Source organism: Mustela nivalis (genome assembly GCF_964662115.1).
Source record: "Mustela nivalis genome assembly, chromosome: 12".
Lineage (NCBI taxonomy): Eukaryota > Metazoa > Chordata > Mammalia > Carnivora > Mustelidae > Mustela > Mustela nivalis.
In genome coordinates, this window is record NC_139031.1 from 12,835,089 (window position 1) to 12,856,437 (window position 21,349).

The window sequence follows — 21,349 nt, forward strand, 5'->3', positions numbered from 1 at the left end:
CTTCCCTACAGGGCATTCTCTGCAGTTCTCTAGTGGTTTCCATTGTGGAGAAATGTCCCTGTTCTTTCCCTTTGTCTTTTTTATGGCTCTTCCCTTTGTGGTGATAAATGACCCCTTCCAACAACTACACCAGTATTCGCTCCCCTGGGAGACTGTCCAAGGGCAATCAAAATTATTGTTTTGGCAACAGTCTGAGCTAGTGAATTATCAACTCAAAAACTGCTCCAGGACCAGTTGGAATCTTCTGGGTCATGGATGGAAGAGAGAACTCATTATATAGAAAAGAGATAGTGACTACTGATTCTGAAGGAGGGAAAACCAAAGGACAGTTACTGATTGGCTTAAGTCTGTAAATGGTGGCTGTGTTTCATTCATTGATAGTTGTCTCAACCATCAATATTAGCAGCAGCTTTAATTATATTTGCTGTAGCCTAAGGGGAAGCATACTAGAGTAGGTTTTAAAATTGAAAAAAAAAAAAAAAATCAGCCCAGTGCTTTATTCCTTTGGGCACTCTCTTTAGAGACCTCCCCTCTTTGACATTTGGTGTCCTGGAGAAGACTTGTGGATCCCCTGGGAGGCATTCAGCAGTGCTGCTGGTCTGCAGACGTCAGAAGCTATGTGCAAAGCTGCTTTGAGGTGAAGGTCAATGGCAAGCCCTGAGAGACAAAATAAGAAATTGATGGAAAATATTACAGAAAAAATTTAGGTTAGACAGTAATTACAGTTTTCTAACCTGAGAAATTCAGGCTCCACTTACTTCAAATATTGGTACATCAAATTACTGAAGGTAACTTGAGCATAGTTTATTTTTAACTCTTTGTAAAGAAAAGTTAACAAGTATAAGCCTGTCAAGAACAAACAACAGGGGCGCCTGGGTGGCTCAGTGCGTCAAGCCTCTGCCTTCGGCTCAGGTCATGGTCTCGGGGTCCTGGGATTGAGCCCCCCATTGGGCTCTCTGCTCAGCAGGGAGCCTGCTCCCCCAACCCCCTCCTGCCTCTCAGCTTACTTGTGATCTCTTTTTCTGTCAAATAAGAAAATAAAATCTTAAAAAAAAAAAAAAAGAACAAACAACAACAGAGCCAGCAATTCTTCCCAACACATTAGAAGTACACATTTATTTTTAAAAACACTAATTACTGGGGCACGTGGGTGGTTCAGTGGGTTAAAGCCTCTGCCTTCGGCTTGGGTCATGATCCCAGGGTCCTGGGATCGAGCCCCTCATTGGGCTCTCTGCTCAACCAGGAACCTGCTTCCTCCACTCTCTCTGCCTGCCTCTCTGCCTACTTGTGATCTCTGTCAAATAAATAAATAAGGTCTTTAAAAAATAAAAAATGAAATAAATAAAAATTTAAAAAATAAGAAACACTACTAATTATTCCTTTTTGTTTCCTAAACTTGAAACTAAAGTGCTTCATTTTTAATGTGGCACAAAAATACATCACATAAAATCCACTCTCCCGACATGCCCAAGTCTACAGTGTACAGTGTTGTCAGATACACACGTTGTTTCAGCGGGTCCACAGAATGGGGTGCAAAACACAGACTTCCGTTCATTCACAGTTCAGTAAGCACATGGCTTTAGGTATAGTCTCTTATCATACTTTCTAAGCTGATTCTGTTTTTTGTTTTTATTAAAATATTTTATTTATCTATTTGACAGAGGTCACAAGTAGACAGAGAAGCAGGCAGCAAGAGGGGGGAAGCAGGCTCCCCGCTGAGCAGAGAGTCCAATGTGGGGCTTGATCCTAGGACCCTGAGACCATGACCTGAGCCGAAGGCAGAGGCTTAACCCACTGAGCCACTCAGGCACCCCTGTTTGTTTGTTTTATTAAAATATAATGTATTAATTGCTTCAGGGTTACAGGTCTGTGAATCATCAGTCTTACACAATGCAAAGCACTCACCATAGCACATACCCTCCCCAATTACCATAACCCAGCCACCCTAGCCCTATCCCCCCGAATCCCCCAGCAACCCTCAGTTTGTTTTGTGAGATTGAGTCTCATGGTTTGTCTGCTTCCTGATCCCATCTTGTTTTATTTTGTTCCTCCCTGGGTTTGCTTTTTTTTTTTAAGATTTTATTTATTTATTTGAGAGAGAGAGTGCAGGAGCATGAGCAGGGAGGGGGCAGAAGGAGAGGGAGAAGCAGGCTCCCTGCTGAGCAAAGGGCCCCATGCAGGGCTCAATCCTGGCACTTCAGGATTGAGTGCCCCTAGGGGGCACCTGGGTGGCTCAGTTGAGCATCCGACCTTGATTACAGTTCAGGTCATGATCTCAGGGTCATGGGATCAAGCCCTGCTTCGGGCTCCACAGTTAACAAAGGGTCTGCTTGTCCCTCTCCCTCTGCTCCTCCCGACTACTCTGTCTCTCTTAAAAAAAAAAATCAATAAAAGTAAAAAAAAAAAAAAAAAAAAGCCATCTCTAGCTAGATTCCACACCAGCTGTGTGACCATGGACAAATCACTTAGCATGTCAGGGCTATTTCCTTATCTCTGAAATAAGAATGTGACAGTGGAAGATGACTAGCTTCCTTTTGGTTCTGACAGTCAAGGACATTGAAATGAATTGTAGTTTACTGTATAATGTAATTTAACTGGATGTATTCGCTAAGAAGTGTTGTAAAATGTCTCTGTCTGGATCAAGGAAGCGCAGCTTTCAGGGGCCCAGAGGTTGGAAGACCAGATTCAAGGCTCTGCCTTGCAGACTTCATAAATCTCCTGTTTGAAGGGGATTGTTTTTTTTTTTTTTTTAAAGATTTTATTTATTTACTTGACAGAGAGAGATCACAAGTAGGCAGAGAGGCAGGCAGAGAGAGAGAGGAGGAAGCAGGCTCCCCGCTGAGCAGAGAGCCCGATGCGGGACTCGATCCCAGGACCCTGAAATCATGACCTGAGCCGAAGGCAGCGGCTTAACCCACTGAGCCACCCAGGTGCCCTGAAGGGGATTGTTTTGACACTTTTTCCTTATTGATTAAAATAGTCATAGTCCAGGGGCATCTCAGTGGCTCAGTCATTAACCATCTGCCTTCAGCTCAGGTTGGGATCCCAGGGTCCTAGGATTGAGCCCCGCATTGGGGCTCCCTGCTCAGTGGGAGGCCTGCTTCTCCCTCTCCCACTCATCCTGCTTGTGTTCCCTCTCTCGCTGTGTCATTCTCTGCCAAATACATAATAATAATTAATATTATTTTTATAGCCGAGGGGTACCTGGGTGGCTCAGTTGGTTAAGGTTCCACCTTTGGCTCAAGTCATGATCCCAGAATCCTGGCATCCAGTCGCACATCCCTGCTAAGCAGGGAGCCTGCTTCTCCCTCTCTCTCTGCCACTCCCCCTGCTTGTGCTCTCCCACGCTCTCTCTCTCTCTCTCTGTGTGTCAAATAAGTAAATAAAATCTTTTAAAAAATAATGAAAAATAAAAAAGTTATAGTCCACAAAATATGCAATATACAAAAAATTACAAAATAAAATAGTTACATTCCAGAATGTTAGACATCAAGAATATTATATTTTTTTACGATTTTATTTAATAATTTGATAGAGAAACACAGTGAGAGAGGGAACACAAGCAGGGCGGTGGGAGAGGGAGAAACAGGCTTCCCATGCCTGGGTGGCTCAGTTGGTTAAGCCGATGCCTTTGGCTCAGGTCATGATCCCAGGATCCTGGGATCGAGTCCCGCATCAGGCTCCTAGCTCAGCAGGAAGCCTGCTTCTCTGTCTGCCTCTGCCTGCCACTCTGCCTGCGTTTGCTCTCTCTCTCTGACAAATAAATAAATAAAACACATGATTTTGTTTTCTCCTGACTTCTCCCAGAAGCCTAGAGTTGACAGTGCCCTGGAAAACAAAGGCCCCAGCAGACTGAGCTGCAGACCCTTCTTGAGGTTAAGGTGGTGGTCTCACCAGTGGGAAGGCGGAACGTGTGGTTTTGCAAGCGTCTGCCTCTCTCCCCCATGCTGGGCTTTATTCCCCAACCTTCTCTCACTCTTCTCCCTGCAGTTGGAAAGGTCTTTCAAGTTCATGAGAGAGGCTGAGGACCAGCTGAAGGCCATTCCTCAGTTCTGCTTCCCCGATGCCAAGGATTGGGCTCCCGTCCAGCAATTTACCAGGTACGAGCTGGCTTCTCCTTTCCACACCCCCAAAGGCTAAGGCAAGAACCAGGGAGGGTGTCGGAGAGGACAGACGCCATAGATCAGTCTTGCTGCCACCCAGCCTGATGGGCCGGCCCCAGGCGAGAGATGGCCCCCAGGCGAGAGATGACCCCCACCTCTGTTTTAAAACATCCCTGAAGAGAAGAACTGACTTACTAGCTACGCAGATTCCCAGGCCTCTCACTCAGTGGGGGCATATGTTTGGTTCATAAGCCTCTGTAAAGGGCAAAGTAATTCTTGGTCTAGGAGAAGCTAGAGGAGCATCGCCTAGCTCCCTTCCTTGTCCATGCTCTGGAAACATTTAATAGCGGCCCATCCAGCTGTGAGATCCTGACAGTGTTCCTGCTTTAACCAGGTTGTTGGATACCCGTATCATTTTATCAGGTGTTCCAGAGACTGACCAAACTCAGGGAGCTGCTTATCCTGTGTTTGAGGCTCGGCAGTCTCTCAGGGCAGTCCGAGCCCCTCGAGGGCCAAAGGAGACAGTTCTCAGGAAGGATCACCCCAGAGGCAGTTCCAAGAGGGACACAGAACTGTCCGTCTCTTTGGCTGTTCTTGCACTGAATCACGTCCCTGGAGCAGCGGATACCATCACACCTTTGAGCTCACAGAGGGCAGCATCCCAAGCGATGCTCCGCAGCGACGGGACGGCTTGGGTGCTGAACGCTAAGAGACCACATCCTCTCAGGGTGCAGGGACACTGGAGGTGTCCCTCCACCCTCCTCTGAGGCCCAAGTCTTCAGCTTTGAAAAGAGGCTGAAGCATCCCAGGCAGACGGTGCAGTAAACTTCAGGGAGACGCTTCCCTTTGCCCCCAAGCTTTTTTGGAGCTTTTTGGGAGAGCTTCCCTCTTCCTGGCACAGATTTCAAAACCACAGACGCACAGAGCTCCTGCACAGAGATGGACAGACAGGACAGGGAGCAGCCCTTTCTGCCAGCCCCCTCCAGAATGTCCCCAGATTGCTCTTTGCCAGGTGTCTTGTTTTGTTTTGCTATGTAATGCACTTTTGTTTCCCCGACCTCAGCGAAACCTTCTCATTTGTCTTAACTGGAGAAGATGGGAGCAGACGGTTCGGTTACTGCCGAAGACTACTGGTTAGTACACTACTGTTGGCCCGCCAGGGCTCTGGGCAGTGCTGGGTCTGGGGCTTCGCGGTGTGCCACAAGAGAAGAGGAAGGAAGCGTGACAGGTTCATCAGCAGAGTTAAAAAAGATTTGGGGGTTCATCACAATCTTACTGGTAGGAAGGAACTAGAACTCCATCTCCTTTAGAAAGAAAATACTTCCTCCGTTATTTTCCCTGTAGAAGAACTTTCTGTCCTTAAGCCAAATGTTCTTTCTAATAAAACGTGCTAGACAGGCCCAGAGAGCTTCTAGCGCACACATTCATAATGGTTGCTAAGGACCAAAGAAGGATAGTTCTGTTGTTCATGCTATAGATCCTTCAAGAACGTGCTCTTCAGAACAGTCACCAGTAGGAGTCAGGATTGTAATCCAATGAAAGGATCATGCTAGCCCCCCCCTTTTTTTTAAGATTTTCATTTATTTATTTGACAGAGATCACAAGTAGTCAGAGAGGCAGGCAGAGAGAGAGAGGAGGAAGCAGGCTCCCCGCTGAGTGGAGAGCCCGATGCGGGGCTCGATTCCAGGACTCTGAGATCATGACCCGAGCCGAAGGCAGCGGCTTAACCCACTGAGCCACCCAGGCGCCCCTTGAGACCCATTCTTTTGAAAATCTTTAGTAAGAGCAAATCATTTTCCACTGAGAGTATTTGAATCTTCAAAATAAACTGATATAATTTAGAGTCAAGACGATGCACAGCATGTAGTAGGTATCCAGTAAATATTTATTGAATGAATTAGTGAATAAAAAGCAGGGATAATAATTTCTAAAAAGTTAAGTGGGATAATAAGGTTTGGGGATGTAATTACTTTGACATATTGAGATTGATTTTCACTTAAATGGTTTGAAAATTAGCCTAAAATGCAGTTTCCAAAAAGGATGTTCAGAAATAATTTCTGATTTGGAATTACCATTATAATAAACTACATTTGGTTTCAACATAACTCCTTAAGAGGAGCCACAGGGATTGGGGTAAACAAGTTAGGCCTCCTTTTTGGTTCCATAAGCCATATTGAGCACCTACTATGCGCACACGCCCTTGATTTGGTCACTTCAGGAGAATATAAATGTATATACTCCATGTCCAGAAGTGCTCCCTACTTATAAAATGGGGTTGGTAACTTCTTACCTAATGGATTCTCAGAAGCTGCAGTGAAGAAACATCTGGCACATGGTAGGCACTTAAAAATGTCTGGTTCTCTACTTTGAGATGGTAACACTCATGATTTCCTTGTTTCACTCCCAAAAGCCTGGTGGCAAAGGGAAGCGTCTCCCTGAAGTTTACTGCATCGTGAGCCGCCTGGGATGCTTCAGCCTCTTTTCAAAGGTGAGGACTTGGGCCTCAGAGGAGGGCAGAAGGGAAGGCAAGGCGGAGCCAGGGAGGACACAGGAAATACCTTGACTCCTGGTACTTGTGTAATCGTATCCCAGTATAGTTTCCTTCCCTCTCCTCCCCCATCACCTCCTGTGTTCTCCTGCCATGAGTGCCGCAGTGAGAGCCAGTGAAGGTCAGGGCCCAGAGAAAGGGGGTGTGGGGAGAGTCAGGGTGATTGCAGAGGATCTTCCCAGAATATCCCTTGTGCTTTACTTACTTCCAAGCATTGTCTTTTGTCATATTCGCTTTTTTCATGACAAAAAGGCCGCTCTGATGGATGGATGTACAAGCTTCTGTGTGTGTGTGTGGTAGTAGGGCTCTAAATGGATCCAAATCTTACTCTCGTCTTCTTTTGGAGAAGAGAAGCCAATGTATCAAGACCTAAGAGTTGCCAGACTGAGCTGGCTCGTCCATCCCACTATCTGTGTGGGTCAAGGGGAGCTAATTACTATTGTGTATGATGATAATCTCAAAATCAGGTACAATCCAATATTCATATCCTACATTAACCAGACATGAGTATCTAATCCATAATGTGTTTTTAAATTCACCTTGTATTTTCGGTCTGAGCTTTGTTTCGGAGAATTGAAGTCCTATGTCTACTGTCCTCAGATGGCAGACAGCACTTCCTAAAAGCATTCTGAAATGTGTCTTCCTCCTGCCCACCCTCCACTTACTCTCAGAGGAAGCCTGACCTGTACTGATCTAGTGTAATCACTTGCCTTGGTGGAACTTGCGCTTCTGTGCCAGTCTGTTAGAAATAAAGAATCGTATCCATGTATCTGTGTTCCTGCCTCTACTCCACTGGGGTGATAAGCCTTTTACACGGAGGTTGGTCACTTACAGGCTCTAGGACGGTTTCGCATTTCTGCTCACCCCGGTCTCTCTCGGGGGATTATTTAAACATGGAAATAAGGCTGTGTCACAGCCTTTGTTTTTGCACAAATGCTGTCGGAAGGTAGAAGTGAAACAGCTGAGTTAACCCAGCATCCAGTGGTGACTTTGGAATTGACCTGAGCTCCATTGTTTGTCACGGACGGGGAATGACAAGCATGTGAACTAACACCGTGGGATGCACAGTTCTGTGTTTTCTTTTTTCTTTTTTTTTTTTTAAAGATTTTATTTATTTATTTGACAGACAGAGATCACAAATAGGCAGAGAGGCAGGCAGAGAGAGAGAGAGGGAAGCAGGCTTCCTGTGGAGCAGGGAGCCTGATGTGGGACTCGATCCCAGGACCCTGAGATCATGACGCGAGCCAAAGGCAGCAGCCCAAACCACTGAGCCACCCAGGCGCCCCATAGTTCTGTGTTTTCATGGCATTTCTGTGACCAGGGATATTGTGAGAATGTCGTATGATGCCATGCCAAAGACCAAATAGCAGATATGCTGGCTAGAGCCAGAAACAGAGCTTTGGCAAACCGATCTCTAAAACTTGAGCTGTTCCCAGGTGAGGGACAAGGATGACTAAAATGACATAGTGTCCTTTGGTACAGAGAAAGGAATCAGGGTGCCTGGCTCGCCTAGTCCCTAAAACCTGTGACTCCTGATCTCAGGGTTGTGAGTTTAAGCCCCACATGAAAAAACAGAAACAAAGAACGAGGGGATGGAGAGAGGGAGGAAGGGAAGGAAGGAAGGAGGAAGGGAAGGGGATCCTCTTCCAGAAGAACAGCTTTAGAATCTCTGAAGAAAAGCATCTCATTAAATATCACCAGTCATGCCGTGTAACAAACCACGGGGGCTTAAAGCACCAGTCATTTATTCTTCCAGATGCGCAGATCGGCTGGGGCTTGGCTTGGCTCTTTTCCACTGGGCTCACTCATGCCTTGTGGGTAGGCTGGGAGTGGGCTGATCCAGACTGGCCGATCTCTGCTGTCGGAGGCCACTCTAGAGTGGGGCTCGTCCACATGTCTGTCAGCCTCCTTAGACAGTGAGCTGGCCCAGGCGTGCAGTTCTTGTGGCTGAGGCAGAGGCCCAGGATGGCAACCAGAAATACACGAGACAGGCCTCCCAAGGCCCAGGCTTAGAACTGGTGCAGTGTCACTTCTGCTTCAGTGTCCCTCATCCTTTCTTCATTAGCCCCTAACCAGGCTTTTAAGACATTTTTCCCTGAATTGCCTCCCCACCGCCATAAGACTCTTTCTAATTTTTTGTTATATTATTTTTTTATTGTGCTAAAATAAACATGAGTTACTATTTTAGCCATTTTTAAAAGTCTTTATTTTTAACTAATCTCTACACCCAACTTGGGGCTCGAACTCACAACCCTGAGATCAAGCGTCACATACTGTACTGACTGAGCCGGCCAGGTGCCCCTGCTGTAGCCGTTTTTAAGTGTACAGTTGATTAGCATTAGGTTCTTTCATGCTGTATGCAACGGTCACCGTCATCCATCTCCAGAATTGTTTGATATCCCTGAATCGAAACTCTGCACCCATTGAACACTAATTCCCCGTTCCCTTCTTTCCCTAGCCCTAGCAACCACCATTCTACGTTCTGTCTCTATGAATCTCACTACTGCAGGATCTCATGTAAATGGAATCATATATTTATCCTGTTGTCACTGGCTCTTATCACTTAGCATCTGTCTTCAAGGTTCATCTGTATTGGACCATATGTCAGAATTTCCTTCCTTTTTAAGGCTGAATTGTAACAGTCTGTTATTTGTAGGTATCACATTTTTCTATATCTGTTTATCTGTAGTTGGATATTTGTGTTGTTTCTGCATTTTAGTTATCATGAGTTTTGCTGCTGTGAACATGGCCATTCAGATATTGGAGTCCCTGCTTTCAAATCTCTGAGCTATGTACCCATATATGTGGAATTACTGGATCACAGTAATTCTAGGTTTTTTTGAGGAACTACTATACATAAAATCTTTTTAATTTTAATAAATTTCATTTAACCCATATATCCTAAATATTATTATTTCAACATATAATCAAATAGTCATTGATATTTTACATTCTTAATTTTGTATTCTGAAATCTACTGAGGATTTTACATTTATAGCACACTTCAGTTAAGATTAGCCTTATTTCAAGTGTTCAATGGGTACATGTGGTATTATTATATATGGTATTTTAATTTAAACTCTTTGATACACAACTAGATCATGGAGGGTCTTGCATTTAGATTTTTTTTTAAGATTTTATTTATTTATTTGACACACAGAGATCACAAGTAGGCAGAGAGGCAGGCAGAGAGAGAGGGAGAAGCAGGCTCCCCGCTGAGCAGAGAGCCCAACGTAAGGCTCAATCCCAGGACCCTAAGATCATGACCTGAGCCAAAGGCAGAGGCTTAACCCACTGAACCACCCAGGCGCCCTGCATTTGGATTTTTTAAAATAGTAGTTTTATTGAGATATAGTTTGCAAACCACAAAATTTGCCCATTTAAATTCTAGGATACAAAAAAATAAATAAGGGACGCCTGGGTGGTTCAGTTGGTTAAGCCACTGCCTTCAGCTCAGGTCATGATCTCAGAGTCCTGGGATCGAGTCCCGCATCAGATTCCTTCTCCAGCAGGGAGCCTGCTTCTCTCTCTGTCTCTGCCTCTGCCTGCCACTCTGCCTGCTTGTGCTCTCTCTATGACAAACAAATAAAATCTTAAAAAGAAGAAAAAAACTTTAAAGATAAATAAATAAAATCTAGGATTCAGTGGCTTTTAGCATATCCACACAATTGTGTAATCATCACATTTATAGGACATTTTTATTACCCCAGCAAGCAATGCCTGTTCCCATGAGCAGTCACTTCCCAACCCTCTTAACCATCAATCTTCTGTCTGTCTCTATGGATATGCCTATTCTGGACATTTTATCCAAATGGAATCATAAAATAAGTGGCCTTTTGTGACTGGTGTCTCTGACTTAGCCTAATCTTTTCAGGGTTCATCCATGTTGTAGCATGAATCAGTATCTCATTCCTTTTTATGGCTGATTATGGCCTACATTGGAATATCACATTTTGTTTATCCATTCATCAATTGATGGACATTTTGGTTACATCCTCCTTTTGACTATTAGGAATAATTCTGCTATGAACATTAATGCATGGGTTTGGGGTTTTAATAAATTGAAATTTATTTTATTAAATTTATTAAAAATTAAATTTTAATAAAATTAAGATTTTATTAATTTGTCAGAGAGAGCGAGCACAGCAGGGGAAGCAGCAGGCAAAGGGAGAAGCAGACTCTTTGCTGAGCAGGGAGTCCAGTGAGGGACTCTATCCCAAGACCCCAGGATCATGACCTGAGCTGAAGGCAGACGCTTTTTAGACTGAGCCACAAATGAGCATCCCATTTTTTTTTTTAATCATTTATTTATCTGAGAGAGAGAGTGCACATGCACATGGGGGGGCAGAGGAAGAGAGAGGGAGAATCTTACGCATGCTGTACACTGGTTGTGAGCTCGCCAACATGGGGCTCGATCTCACAACACTGAGATCCTGACCTGAGCGAAAATGAAGAGTCAGATGCTTAACTGACTGCGCCACCCAGGCGCCCCAATGTACTAGTTTTTGTGTGAACATGTTTTCGTTTCTGTTGGTTCAGAAGTGTAGTTGCTAAGTCATCTAGGAGCATTATCTTTACCCATTATCTGAAGGTACTGCCAGACTGCTTAGCCAAGGGGCGTCACTAGTTCACTTTCCCCCAGCAGTACATGAGGGTTCCAGTTTCTCCACTTTAGCTGTTGTCAGTCTTTTGGTTACAGCCCACCTCATGAGTGCGAAGTGGTTTCTCATTGTGGTTTGGGTTTACTCTTCTCTAATGGTACCCTCAGAAAAATTGTAACTCCACAGATATACTGGAGATCTTTTTAGGTACTGTGGGCCTTTAAAGGGCTATAAACCATTATAATACCTAAGCTTTTTTCAGGACCACCCCCAAGAACCAATTTTTATCCCCCTGGGGGCAATATTGCTCCCATTGATAATGCATGTATTGGCCCAGTAAGTTACCTGGCCAAATCCAAAGTCAAGGGGGTCAAGAAGCTTTACCACTTCAGTGGGAAGAACTGCAAAGACACATGGCAAAGGAGTGGGTACCTAGAGAGGAGATTTGGGGCGATAACATATGGGTTGAAAGACTCTTTAAGTTTGGCCTGAAGCAGACAGCAGGCCTTCCCCATAATGCTTCAGTCACGGTAGCAGGCCCATGTCAATGAGAGCAGAGGGATGCCTTGGTGCCCTGACATCAGGACAGCTAAGCTGCTTTTGTGACCCTTGCAGATCTTGGATGAGGTGGAAAAACGGCGAGGCATCTCTCCTGCCCTGGTACAGCCCCTCATGAGGAGTGTCATGGAGGCCCCTTTCCCAGCACTGGGCAAAACCATCGTTGTCAAGAACTTCTTGCCAGGATCGGGAACTGAAGTAAGTCATCAGATTCCTACTGTCTGCTAGAGGAGACAAAGCTCCTCCAGCTGACCAAGGGGCTGGCTTCCAGTGGGCTGTCACATCAGTGAATGTGATATCAGGCCTAGTAAAATCTACCCTAAGTCCTGTCCCTCCATTCTGGGATTCAGTCCTAGAGCTATGCCATGGCAGCACATGGTATTTCTTTGCATGACCTTGGCCTTACAGGTTAGGGACCTGTCTGAACATCCTTAGTTTCTCTTACTAGCCCATTACACTCATAGGTTGTATTTGAAACTATATTTTTGGTCTCCATCACCTCCATAACTTCATAATGTAAAACAGATTATCTTCTGGGAAGACAAACTTATGTACTACTTTTTATTCACCTGTCTAGGACTTTAAGGTATGTCCCTTTTCTTGGCTGGGTTGGAATTTAATGCAGGACTTTATTTTCGTCCTTCCCATTCCCTTTATATGGCTCTGTGGATATCACGAGGCAGATCCCTTTCAGACTTGAGTCTGTAGTTCCAAAAGCCCTTGAAAAAGCTGGTCACCTCTGGAGACAGGGGAGGGATAAGGATAGGTCTGGAGTCTTCTGGAACAGCTCAGTTTCCCAGAACAGAGGGAAGTATTCTCCGTGTTGCTAGAGAACCCTATACTATCCTATAGCAGATGGTGGATTGGCCATAAGGATGTTAACATGAGTGAACCCCACTACGGGGACAGCACTGGGCAGGTGCCGTGCTCAGAGCAAAACACCAGTCTCTGCTCACTATGAAGGAGACAGCTATTTAAAGAGAAAAACACACACGAGTAGTGACTTGAGATGAATTTGGGAACATTTCAACAAGTACAGAATGAGAAGATGTGCCCACCAAGCATACAGGCTGTAAGACACATCATAAGGGATTGGCATGGGGTTGGGCTTACTGAGAAATGCCTTCCACAGGAGGTGAGTCCTGAAGCTGCTGCTTGGCTCTGGTGGTCCTTCTGCGCCAGCCTGCGACTCCATTCCAGCAGTTAATGTTCCCTTGTGAGGCAGAGACACTTTCCCGTGGGCCTCCAAGTCATAGGACATCAGCAGTCATGGATCTCCCAGGGACGGGGATGGTAGAAACGTGTCACTGGCAGGCAGAGCCTCCAAGCATTTGGGGCCGTGAGCCATCATTCCGCCATCCTGGGTCCCCACCTTTCTCTGAACTTTCCTCACACTTGACTTTGCGACGGAATTCGTACCAAGTGTACCTGCTCCCTCAGTCTCCCAGGATCTTTCTTTTCCCGTCACCTTTGCCTTCCTCGTTTTCTTTCCCTTTTCCCCTGCGAATGGCTCAGGCCCGCTGAGGACCTCTGAGCCTGCGGCGTGACCCCGCCTCACGGCTGCTCCCGTTCCCTGGCAGGTGATTGAACTGTGCCGCCCGCTGGACTCCCGGCTCGAGCACGTGGACTTTGAGTCTCTCTTCTCCTCTCTCAGTGTCCGCCACCTGCTCTGTGTTTTTGCCTCCCTGCTTCTGGAAAGGAGGGTCATCTTCATCGCAGACAAGCTCAGGTACCAGTCTTGGTCACTTCCACTCAAGCGTCTGAAGGATAGTCGGTGGCAGACTCTTTGGGGTGCGGGGGCAGGTGACTGCCCGGGACTGGGGGTGCAGCCCCTCTGAGGGAAGAGCGCAGATCAGTGGGCCTCGGGGATGGGAGGTGTATTAGGCGCACCCATCCTGTAAAACCAAGGAAGACTGCGCTTCTGTGCGCTACTTCCCTGACCCTCGCCTGCCTTGCATCCTCCCGCAGGGTGCTGGGCGCTCTGCTGTGTATACAGGGCTGAGGGCGGCAGCAGAGCTGTCCTCGGGGTTTTCTGTCCCAGCGGGGCGGGGGACGAAGGAGTGAGCAGAGCCCCGAGGACTGTGCTGTCTAGGCTTACCAGAGCAGCGCGTTCTGGACACCAAGGAGGGCGCTCACCCTCGGAGGAGGCCGATTCTGGCTGAGTCCTGAAGCTAAGAGCAAGTAGGAAGCACATTCCAGGCTAAAGGAGCTGTAGCTATCTAGACGAAGGCAAGGGGACAGGAGACCAAGCATGTCACCTTCAAAAACCTCGTAAAGCAGTTCACTGCAGAGAGAGGAAGGCGAAGTGGGGAGCAAGGAGCCAAGGTTCAAGGAGGCCTGCAGGGCCGTGCAAAACACGGACGGCTCCCCAAGGCGGCCCATCCTCTCAGTGTTAAAATAAATGACACAGAATCACACACACCTGCTCACTGCTTGGTAGGATGCCCTCCATGTCATGTTCAATGACTTGCAAAACCATGTACAAATCAGAGAAAAGCCAGAGGAGCGGCAGATAGGGATTTGAGTGAATTCTGAACTTAAAAAAAAAAAAAAAAAAGAACTCCTGGCATTTTCATCACTCCAGAATACTGAATTAGAGCCTTCTTGGCTTTGGAACTGAGGGCACAGCAGCCCAGGTGGTGACCACCACTCCAGTTAGGGCTGAGACGGACCAACCAACCAGGGAAAGCAGATGAGGCCAACCAAGGAGTCCATCTGGAAAGGAAAAAATGCCAAAAACACAAAAATCGAAGAGCTGCGGTTTGGAGAGGGAATATGATTCCCAAATCTGGAAAACAAAAGGGAGGAAGAAGAATGGAAAGGACAGAAGGTAGGAATGTGGAGCTCATCAGGAACGTGGTAGGAAATGGAATCCAGTCCTCTCCTCCCACTGCAGCCCATCTGGTCATCTTGGTGACGCTCTTCCTTGGACAGCGGCCACGTGGCTACTCCCAGCCTGCTCCCACCGGGTTTTGAGTGAGCTCTTCCCTGTTCCCGTCATGCTTCTTGTACTCCAGGTGCCCTGGGGTCCGCGCAGGAAGCAGGCCTGCAGCTGGTGCTGGGCGGGGGCAGCTCTCAAAGCTTGTGGGCACTGGGGAATTCGGGCGGGAGACTTCTAAGGTTGGGGCTCCGGAAGCAAGAGATGAGTCATAACCCTTCCTTGACCAGGGTCAGATTTCATCGAGTAGCTGTCGGTATTTCCTGGAAGCCCCGCTCGGTGCCCCGGAAGTAGGATTCTCAGACTCCACCGTGGGGGAGGGGACGGGCTCTCAGGAAGGCCGAGGCAAGAAGGGAAGGCCAGCCAAGTGAGCGGGCTGCCCGCCCAGACTGGACGAGGGGCCACGCAGTCCCACGAAGACCTTGCTGCCGGGTTGAAGATGGTAGGCTCTGGAAGGTGCCGCAGGAGAAAATGTCTGAGAAGATGGGCGAGGCTGGAAGGGAGCGTGCCCTCCCCAGGCTTCGCTCGCCAACAAAGGAGAACGGGAAGTAGCACCTACTTTTCCTGTCCAAGTACAATGAGAGAGAAGGTGGGAACAGAACAGGTCAGATGCATCCCTGAAGGCCAGCAGAGGGGATGGGTTGGGCTTAGCGTACCAGGACTCCTGGAAGTGCTGTGACAAAGATGTCAGGAGGGGACTTGCCCACTTCTCACTCCTGCCCGGGGAGACTTCTGGGCTGGCAGGCTGAAGGCCTTCCCCCTGAGCTGCCCTAACAAGAGCCGAAGGAGGGCGAAGGAAGGCCGTCCCGGAGAACGGAGCCTGCCCCATGGCTGCCTGAGGGCTGGTTCTCCCAGCCCCTCCGCCTGCTCTGCGGCAGCTTTACTGGGGGCACAAGTCCCCGATGTGGTCTGATCAGAGGAACCGTGGAGTGTCTCCTTGCCCACCTCCCACAATGCCTGGTATTCTGCCCTCAGAGACGGAGTCCCTTCGAACAGCAAACTCCCATGAGAGGGCAGAGGGGGTAAAATGCCACCTGCGGCTGCTGCAGGGACAGGGTCCAGAGCCAGGCCACTGTGCAGTTAACTACCGTGTCTGTGTGTGTGTGTGCGCACGCACGCTTATCTAAAACACCTGAATTTCCTTTGTAGCCCCTTTAGGGCTTTCAGACTTGCATATCTCTCCCTCATCACACAGAGCCCAGGGCCCAGGGGTGTTCCCAGGAAGATGGAGGAAGCCGCAGCGTCCTCAGCAGCGGGCCCTGGGCCTCCTCATTTATGAAACTAGGGCTTATCTGCACTGGGGCCCCTCGTCACTGCCACTTGTGCAACTCCCATGTCACATTGTCCTGAGAGGCAGTCAGCCCATGCTTTTCCTATTACAAGAGGTCAAGGTTTTCTCTCTCTTACCCAGTACATTATCTTTCCGTCCAATACCTGTTCCAGGCAGACCCGAAGAGGTGGACAAATAAACAAAGGCCCCTAGAGCTGAGAGAAGGACTCAGGGCACGAGTGAGCCCGAGACAGTAGCAACACGGCCGCCGCAAGGAACACTGGAGTGCCACCTCCGGGCCAGGCTCGCGGAAGTACAGTTGACCTGTACTCTTTCAGGCTCCTGACAACTCAGTCAGATAGCTTCTATTATTAGGAAGCTAAGAAGCACACAGAGGTTAAGTCACTTTGCTCAAGCAAAGTTCAAGTGGTTAGTGGGAGGGCTGGGACGCAGGCAGCCTGGCTCCAGAGAAAATGAGAAGGAAGGAGGAGGAGCGGGCCTCGTGGTCTGGGGTGGGGGTGAAGGGCGGCATCTGTGACCCCCCCTACGGAAGTATATAAGGAAAGTCTTTTTTAAAACATGCCATTGAGACCCCCTGTGTGCTTGGCATCAGGCTAGAACTGTGTAGCGAAGAAGCTGAGACTTCTGTGCTTTCCTCCCCAGGCGCCCCTCTCTGTGGCCTTCCGCTGGGGCCCAGTGAGGCCAGTGGGACCGGGCGACCCCACAGTCTTTCCTTGCTCTGAAATTCTCTCACTCCACGGGCCAGAGTGCTTGGGGCCTCCTGGAACCGTGCTCCTTTGAGCCTTGCCCTCCCTCTGATCCTGGCCCAGAACCTCCTAAGGGCCCCATTCCTGACCCCACGTCCTCAGATGTTCTGTGTTTTCCAGAGCGTCCCAGGGGATGACCATGTCTTGTGCCCAGCCATGCAGTTGGGGAGAGGACTGTCTAATCCCTACAGGGCCCCTCTGGCTCAAATGCTCTGTGTGATTCTATGAACATGCTGCTGAGGGAAAGTCAGCCCCCACACCCCACCTCTCCTCGTGCTCCATAGGCTCGCTCCTCTCCGGCTTTATCTGGTTCGGTAGAAATCACTGAGTAGCCTGTCCCTGCCACTGAGGCCTCCTGTAGCGCAGTTCTGATCCCCAACACTTCAGAGCTGGTGTGACACCAGGTAGCCGCCTGTGCTCATTTAATGTTCTTCTTAACGTTTCTAGGTTAGAGTTAAATATGCACCGTGTTGTGGGTCCTCTCCAGGATGCCCAGGCCTCTGCTCTAGACTGTGCTTAGAAGTCGGAGTGTCTCTGCCCCTCTTTTGCAGCTTTCACTGTCTGCTTCTGGAGTCCTCAGTGCCGGGTCTCTCTGACCCTCCGCTGTGACCCCTTCCCTGACAGGCCACCTAAGCCAGGACAGGGAAGTCCGGCTCACCTGTGAGAAAGTGGGGCTCCTGGCTGACTCAGCGACTCTAGCAGGAGACTCTTAATCTTAGGGTTGTAAGTTTGAGCTCCACCTTGGTGTAGAGATTACTTAAAAATAAAATCTTAAGAAAATAGAGGGGGGGAAGGCAGGAGGGAGGGAGGCATGGGGGAAGAGAGCTAATGATCAAAGTGCAGAAAATCCACCCAAGAACATCCTGTGTGTGAAGTTGCTGAGTGAAAAGGCTAGAACCCATCTTCCCTTCTCCGGCCCGTTCTGCTCACCGGGTATCCCTCTAGGAGGAATCTGTCTTCACCTACTGCTGCCCGATGTACGGGCAGAGAGCCGTAGGGAATTGAAGGGTTCTTGGGCCAGACCATGACAAGCTAGGGCTTGGGGGACAGTGGCTGGTTGAAAGTCATCTGACCTGGGCAAGTCTGTAAGGAGAGCCTTTAGCGTAAGCCCCCGTGGGGTCTCTCATCCTTATCACCACCGAGCACAGAACTCCACACACCACACACGATCCCATCTCCAGCCCTATTCAGCTAGAAGAGGAAGCAAGCCCCCTCATTCTTGTGATTCCCCCTAATCTTTGTGAGACTGCAGAACAGCACAGGAGAGCAGGACACGCCACGAGCTCAGTGAGTGTGTGGCATCCCGGGGCGGACGTCAGCCTGCATTTGGCCGGCCGTTGTTCCGCCATCTCCTCCCCTCCCCACACACAACGTACTTCCTCTTCATTGCTAGTGAGTCTGCCCATGGCAAGAGGAAGTAGCTGGGACTTGTGGCAAATACTGAATGAGTTATAAAAGAGTTTTAAGTCAAGCCAAAAATCTATCAAATTTAGAATAACATTTTCGCTCCGTTTCATCTTCAGGGTGGACACTGAGTGTTTCTTAAGGCTCTGTCAAGCCCAAGTTTGACAGATGGAGAGGAGGGAATGTTGTTGTGATGGCTTGTTCTGTTGTCGTAGCAACCCAAATAAATATTTTCTTATTCCTCCCTTCTTCCTTTCCCCAGTGATAAACATTTGTTTTTTAGTTTATTATAAATTTCATTTCCCAACGTTTTGACTAATCTACAGGCCAGGCTGAATAATAGAGCCAGAGCTGGACTTAAACAGATTTGTTCAAAAATTTGAGATGGGGCAAAGTTTTTAACAATCAAGAAATTTTCCTGTTATCTTTTTAGAGTACTGGATGACTATAAGCCAAATGACTACTGGCTAATGACAAGTCAGGATTAGGTGGTCAAATCTCCCTAAATACTGGAGTTTGCACCTTGGCTTTGCCCCATGGGTAGCTGCACAGATAAGTGGCTAGGTAGCTGTGTGCCTTCATCCTTTTATGTGCTCCTTCTGGTGGTTTTTTCTTTTTGATCAGTTTCTGTAAGCCTAAATGGGGACCCCTGTCCTGTCTAGAATCGGTTACGCTCAGCAGTGTTTGCTGTCGCAGAAAAAGCTCGGGTTTGTGAGCTTGCCCGAGCCCCTGCAGCGTCAGTGGCTGCCGGTCTTAGAGACACAGAAATTTCATTCAGCAAAAGCCTGTGAAAAATACGGCTTTAGTAACCTAGTGGCATCAGTCTGATGAAATATTAAGTACCAGCTACCTATTTTTGTACGTGAACACCCAGAAGATGACATTTGGAGCAAGATTCAGAGACGAGCACGGCCCCAGTTGTCTTCTACGTTGAACCCATCACTAGCGAAATCTTGGGCTGAAGACTTATTCTGGTTCTTCCATCAGTGGTCCAGATGCTCCCCGGCTCTGCTTGCTTGTGTTGTCACCCTTCTGTGGCGCTTACTGCAGGGACGCAAACCCTCTGTTCCTTTGTCTGACGAGACGCCACCCCTGCTCTTCTGTCCTAACTCCACTAATGAGCCCTAGGATTATCTCCCGATGACAAGCCGTGGTTCTTTTCACTTTCCAGCTGTTCCCAGTACCTGGTTTTCTCTCTTGCATAGATTTGCAGTTTGTAAACATTAAAGTTGGAAGGAAGTTGGAAATTATCTAGTCCACTTTACTTATTTTACAGATTAGGAAGTTCAAGGCTTCTTCTACCTGAGATCATACAGGGAGTAGCAAAGCCAGTTTTCTCGGGACCCAGTCTATGTATTTTGTTTTTGTTTTTGTTTTAATTTGGCAACGTTACTTCTGGGTTTGAAAGTACAGTCGTGGAAATGCGCCCGCCAGTGCTGGGGGACGGCTGCCTCCCGCTGGGTTCCTCCAGGTACCAGCCCAGACTGAAGTGTGGCTTTCATTTCAGCTTCCTGGGAATGATACCCTGGGAGAGATACTTTGCTTGGGATGCTGATGAACACGGATGGGATCATTCTTCACATTCCTGGGGAGTCTGTCTAACTCAGGAAACTCATTGTTTGCTTCTCTGGTAGCATTTTAGAGAAGGCTCTGTGTTCAGTTCTTACTGGTTCCTCGATGAATGGGAAGGTTGCGGAGCGTAGTAACTCCACACTCAGTGACAGGGGCTCGCTAGCAACCAGAACCAAAGTGTCATCTCCAGGACAACTTAAGTACACACAAGGGCATCCTGATGGCTCTAGACTAATGCTTCCACCCTCACAGAGCACCGCTAAATAGCAAAGCATTCTGGGACCCGACCCTCTACCCTGTGCCCATCTGGAAGCCCTGTGGCCTGGCCATCCTTCCCCGTGGGCATCGCCTCCCTCCCCTGCTTTTGTACAAATCGATCACAGCTGCAGGCTGGTGTTGCTTTCCTCCACCCCCACGGTAACAAGAGCCAGCTGCGAGGGCTCTCTTCCTGGGACTTCCTCCAAAACATTGCCTCTCCTCCAACCAGCAGATGCTCAGCGAGGCTGTGTGGCGAGCTTGCTTGAAAAGTCATCCTCAGCTTCGCCCAAACCAAAGCCTGTTCTTTCCACAGTCCCAAGAGACCACCCATCCTAGCAGTGGCCCCCCCCCGCCCCCGCTCCCGCCCCAGTGGAAGGCTCCTCTAGCCTTCACGAGCCTGGGACTAAGATTTCATTAGCACTTGCAGCTGAGACCGAGAAAAACACAAGCTACACTCAAAATAATCCGGTCTTTCTCCTCTGCCATTTATTTTGGGGGAAGAGTTGTCACTAACTGTGCTCTTTGCAAAATCTGACCTTTCCGTCTAGTGTTTAAAGAGAGAGAGAGGTTGGTTTCCCCCACCCCAGCATGCTGATGTGGGCTAGTGAGCAAGAGGAATGAGCCACTCCCCAAACCCTGCCCACCTGTTGTCGGGAGCCCCCCCTCACCCCCTGCCAGCTCCATATGCCATATGTGCCTGCCTGGAGGTGCTAATGACAGCCAGGTGCGGAAACATTGGGCTCCAGATGCAACAGCACATCAGACGATTTAAAAACAAACAAAAGCCACTTGTTAGGGGAGAGAGCAGCGGGCAGCACCTACCTACATAGTATCCGGCTGAGTCGTGGTCATTGGTCCCCGTCAAAATTGAATGCAGCTGTCCTTCAGCTCCGTGCATTCCAGGAGCGTGAATGAATTTGATCTTGCTCTCCAGAACATTCATTCTCCCACTGTGTGTATCTGGCTAGCACTGGCATTGCTTATCATTTTTCCTGACCCGTTCCAACTGCCTTCCTCGTCCAGCCACGGCCAAACGTTGTGGGGGAGGGGGCAGCTGGCACCGCAGGGCCCCTTAGGCTTCCCCTAGGAGCCACAGGATGCTCAAGCTGGGAGAGAACCCAGCAGCGGGTTACACTTTCTCATTCCAGGGATGGAGCCGCAAGAAAGCAAAAGAGCAGAAGGTCTTTTCTTTAAGTTGGGCGGGGGGGGGGGGGGACCACATTTATTTTTCTACTGCAGTGATTGAGGAAACCACAAAGGCTTCTCACAAAGGGTCTTCTCTTGCCTCTGTTCCTCACTCTGCGTCTCTTCCCCTCCTCCAGGCACTTCA

At 48.4% G+C, this 21,349-nt stretch overlaps 1 protein-coding gene across 5 annotated transcripts in view; it reads left to right on the top strand.

Moving 5' to 3' along the window:
• Positions 1 to 21,349, top strand: part of DENND2A (DENN domain containing 2A) — a 133,679-nt gene that overhangs the window by 97,439 nt on the left and 14,891 nt on the right. For all 5 annotated transcript variants that reach the window (XM_082693882.1, XM_082693883.1, XM_082693884.1 and 2 more), the window contains 5 exons: positions 3,991 to 4,100; positions 5,167 to 5,236; positions 6,514 to 6,591; positions 11,868 to 12,008; positions 13,391 to 13,539. In XM_082693882.1, coding sequence (XP_082550008.1) covers positions 3,991 to 4,100; positions 5,167 to 5,236; positions 6,514 to 6,591; positions 11,868 to 12,008; positions 13,391 to 13,539 — 548 coding nt within the window. The remainder of the gene's footprint in view (positions 1 to 3,990; positions 4,101 to 5,166; positions 5,237 to 6,513; positions 6,592 to 11,867; positions 12,009 to 13,390; positions 13,540 to 21,349) is intronic.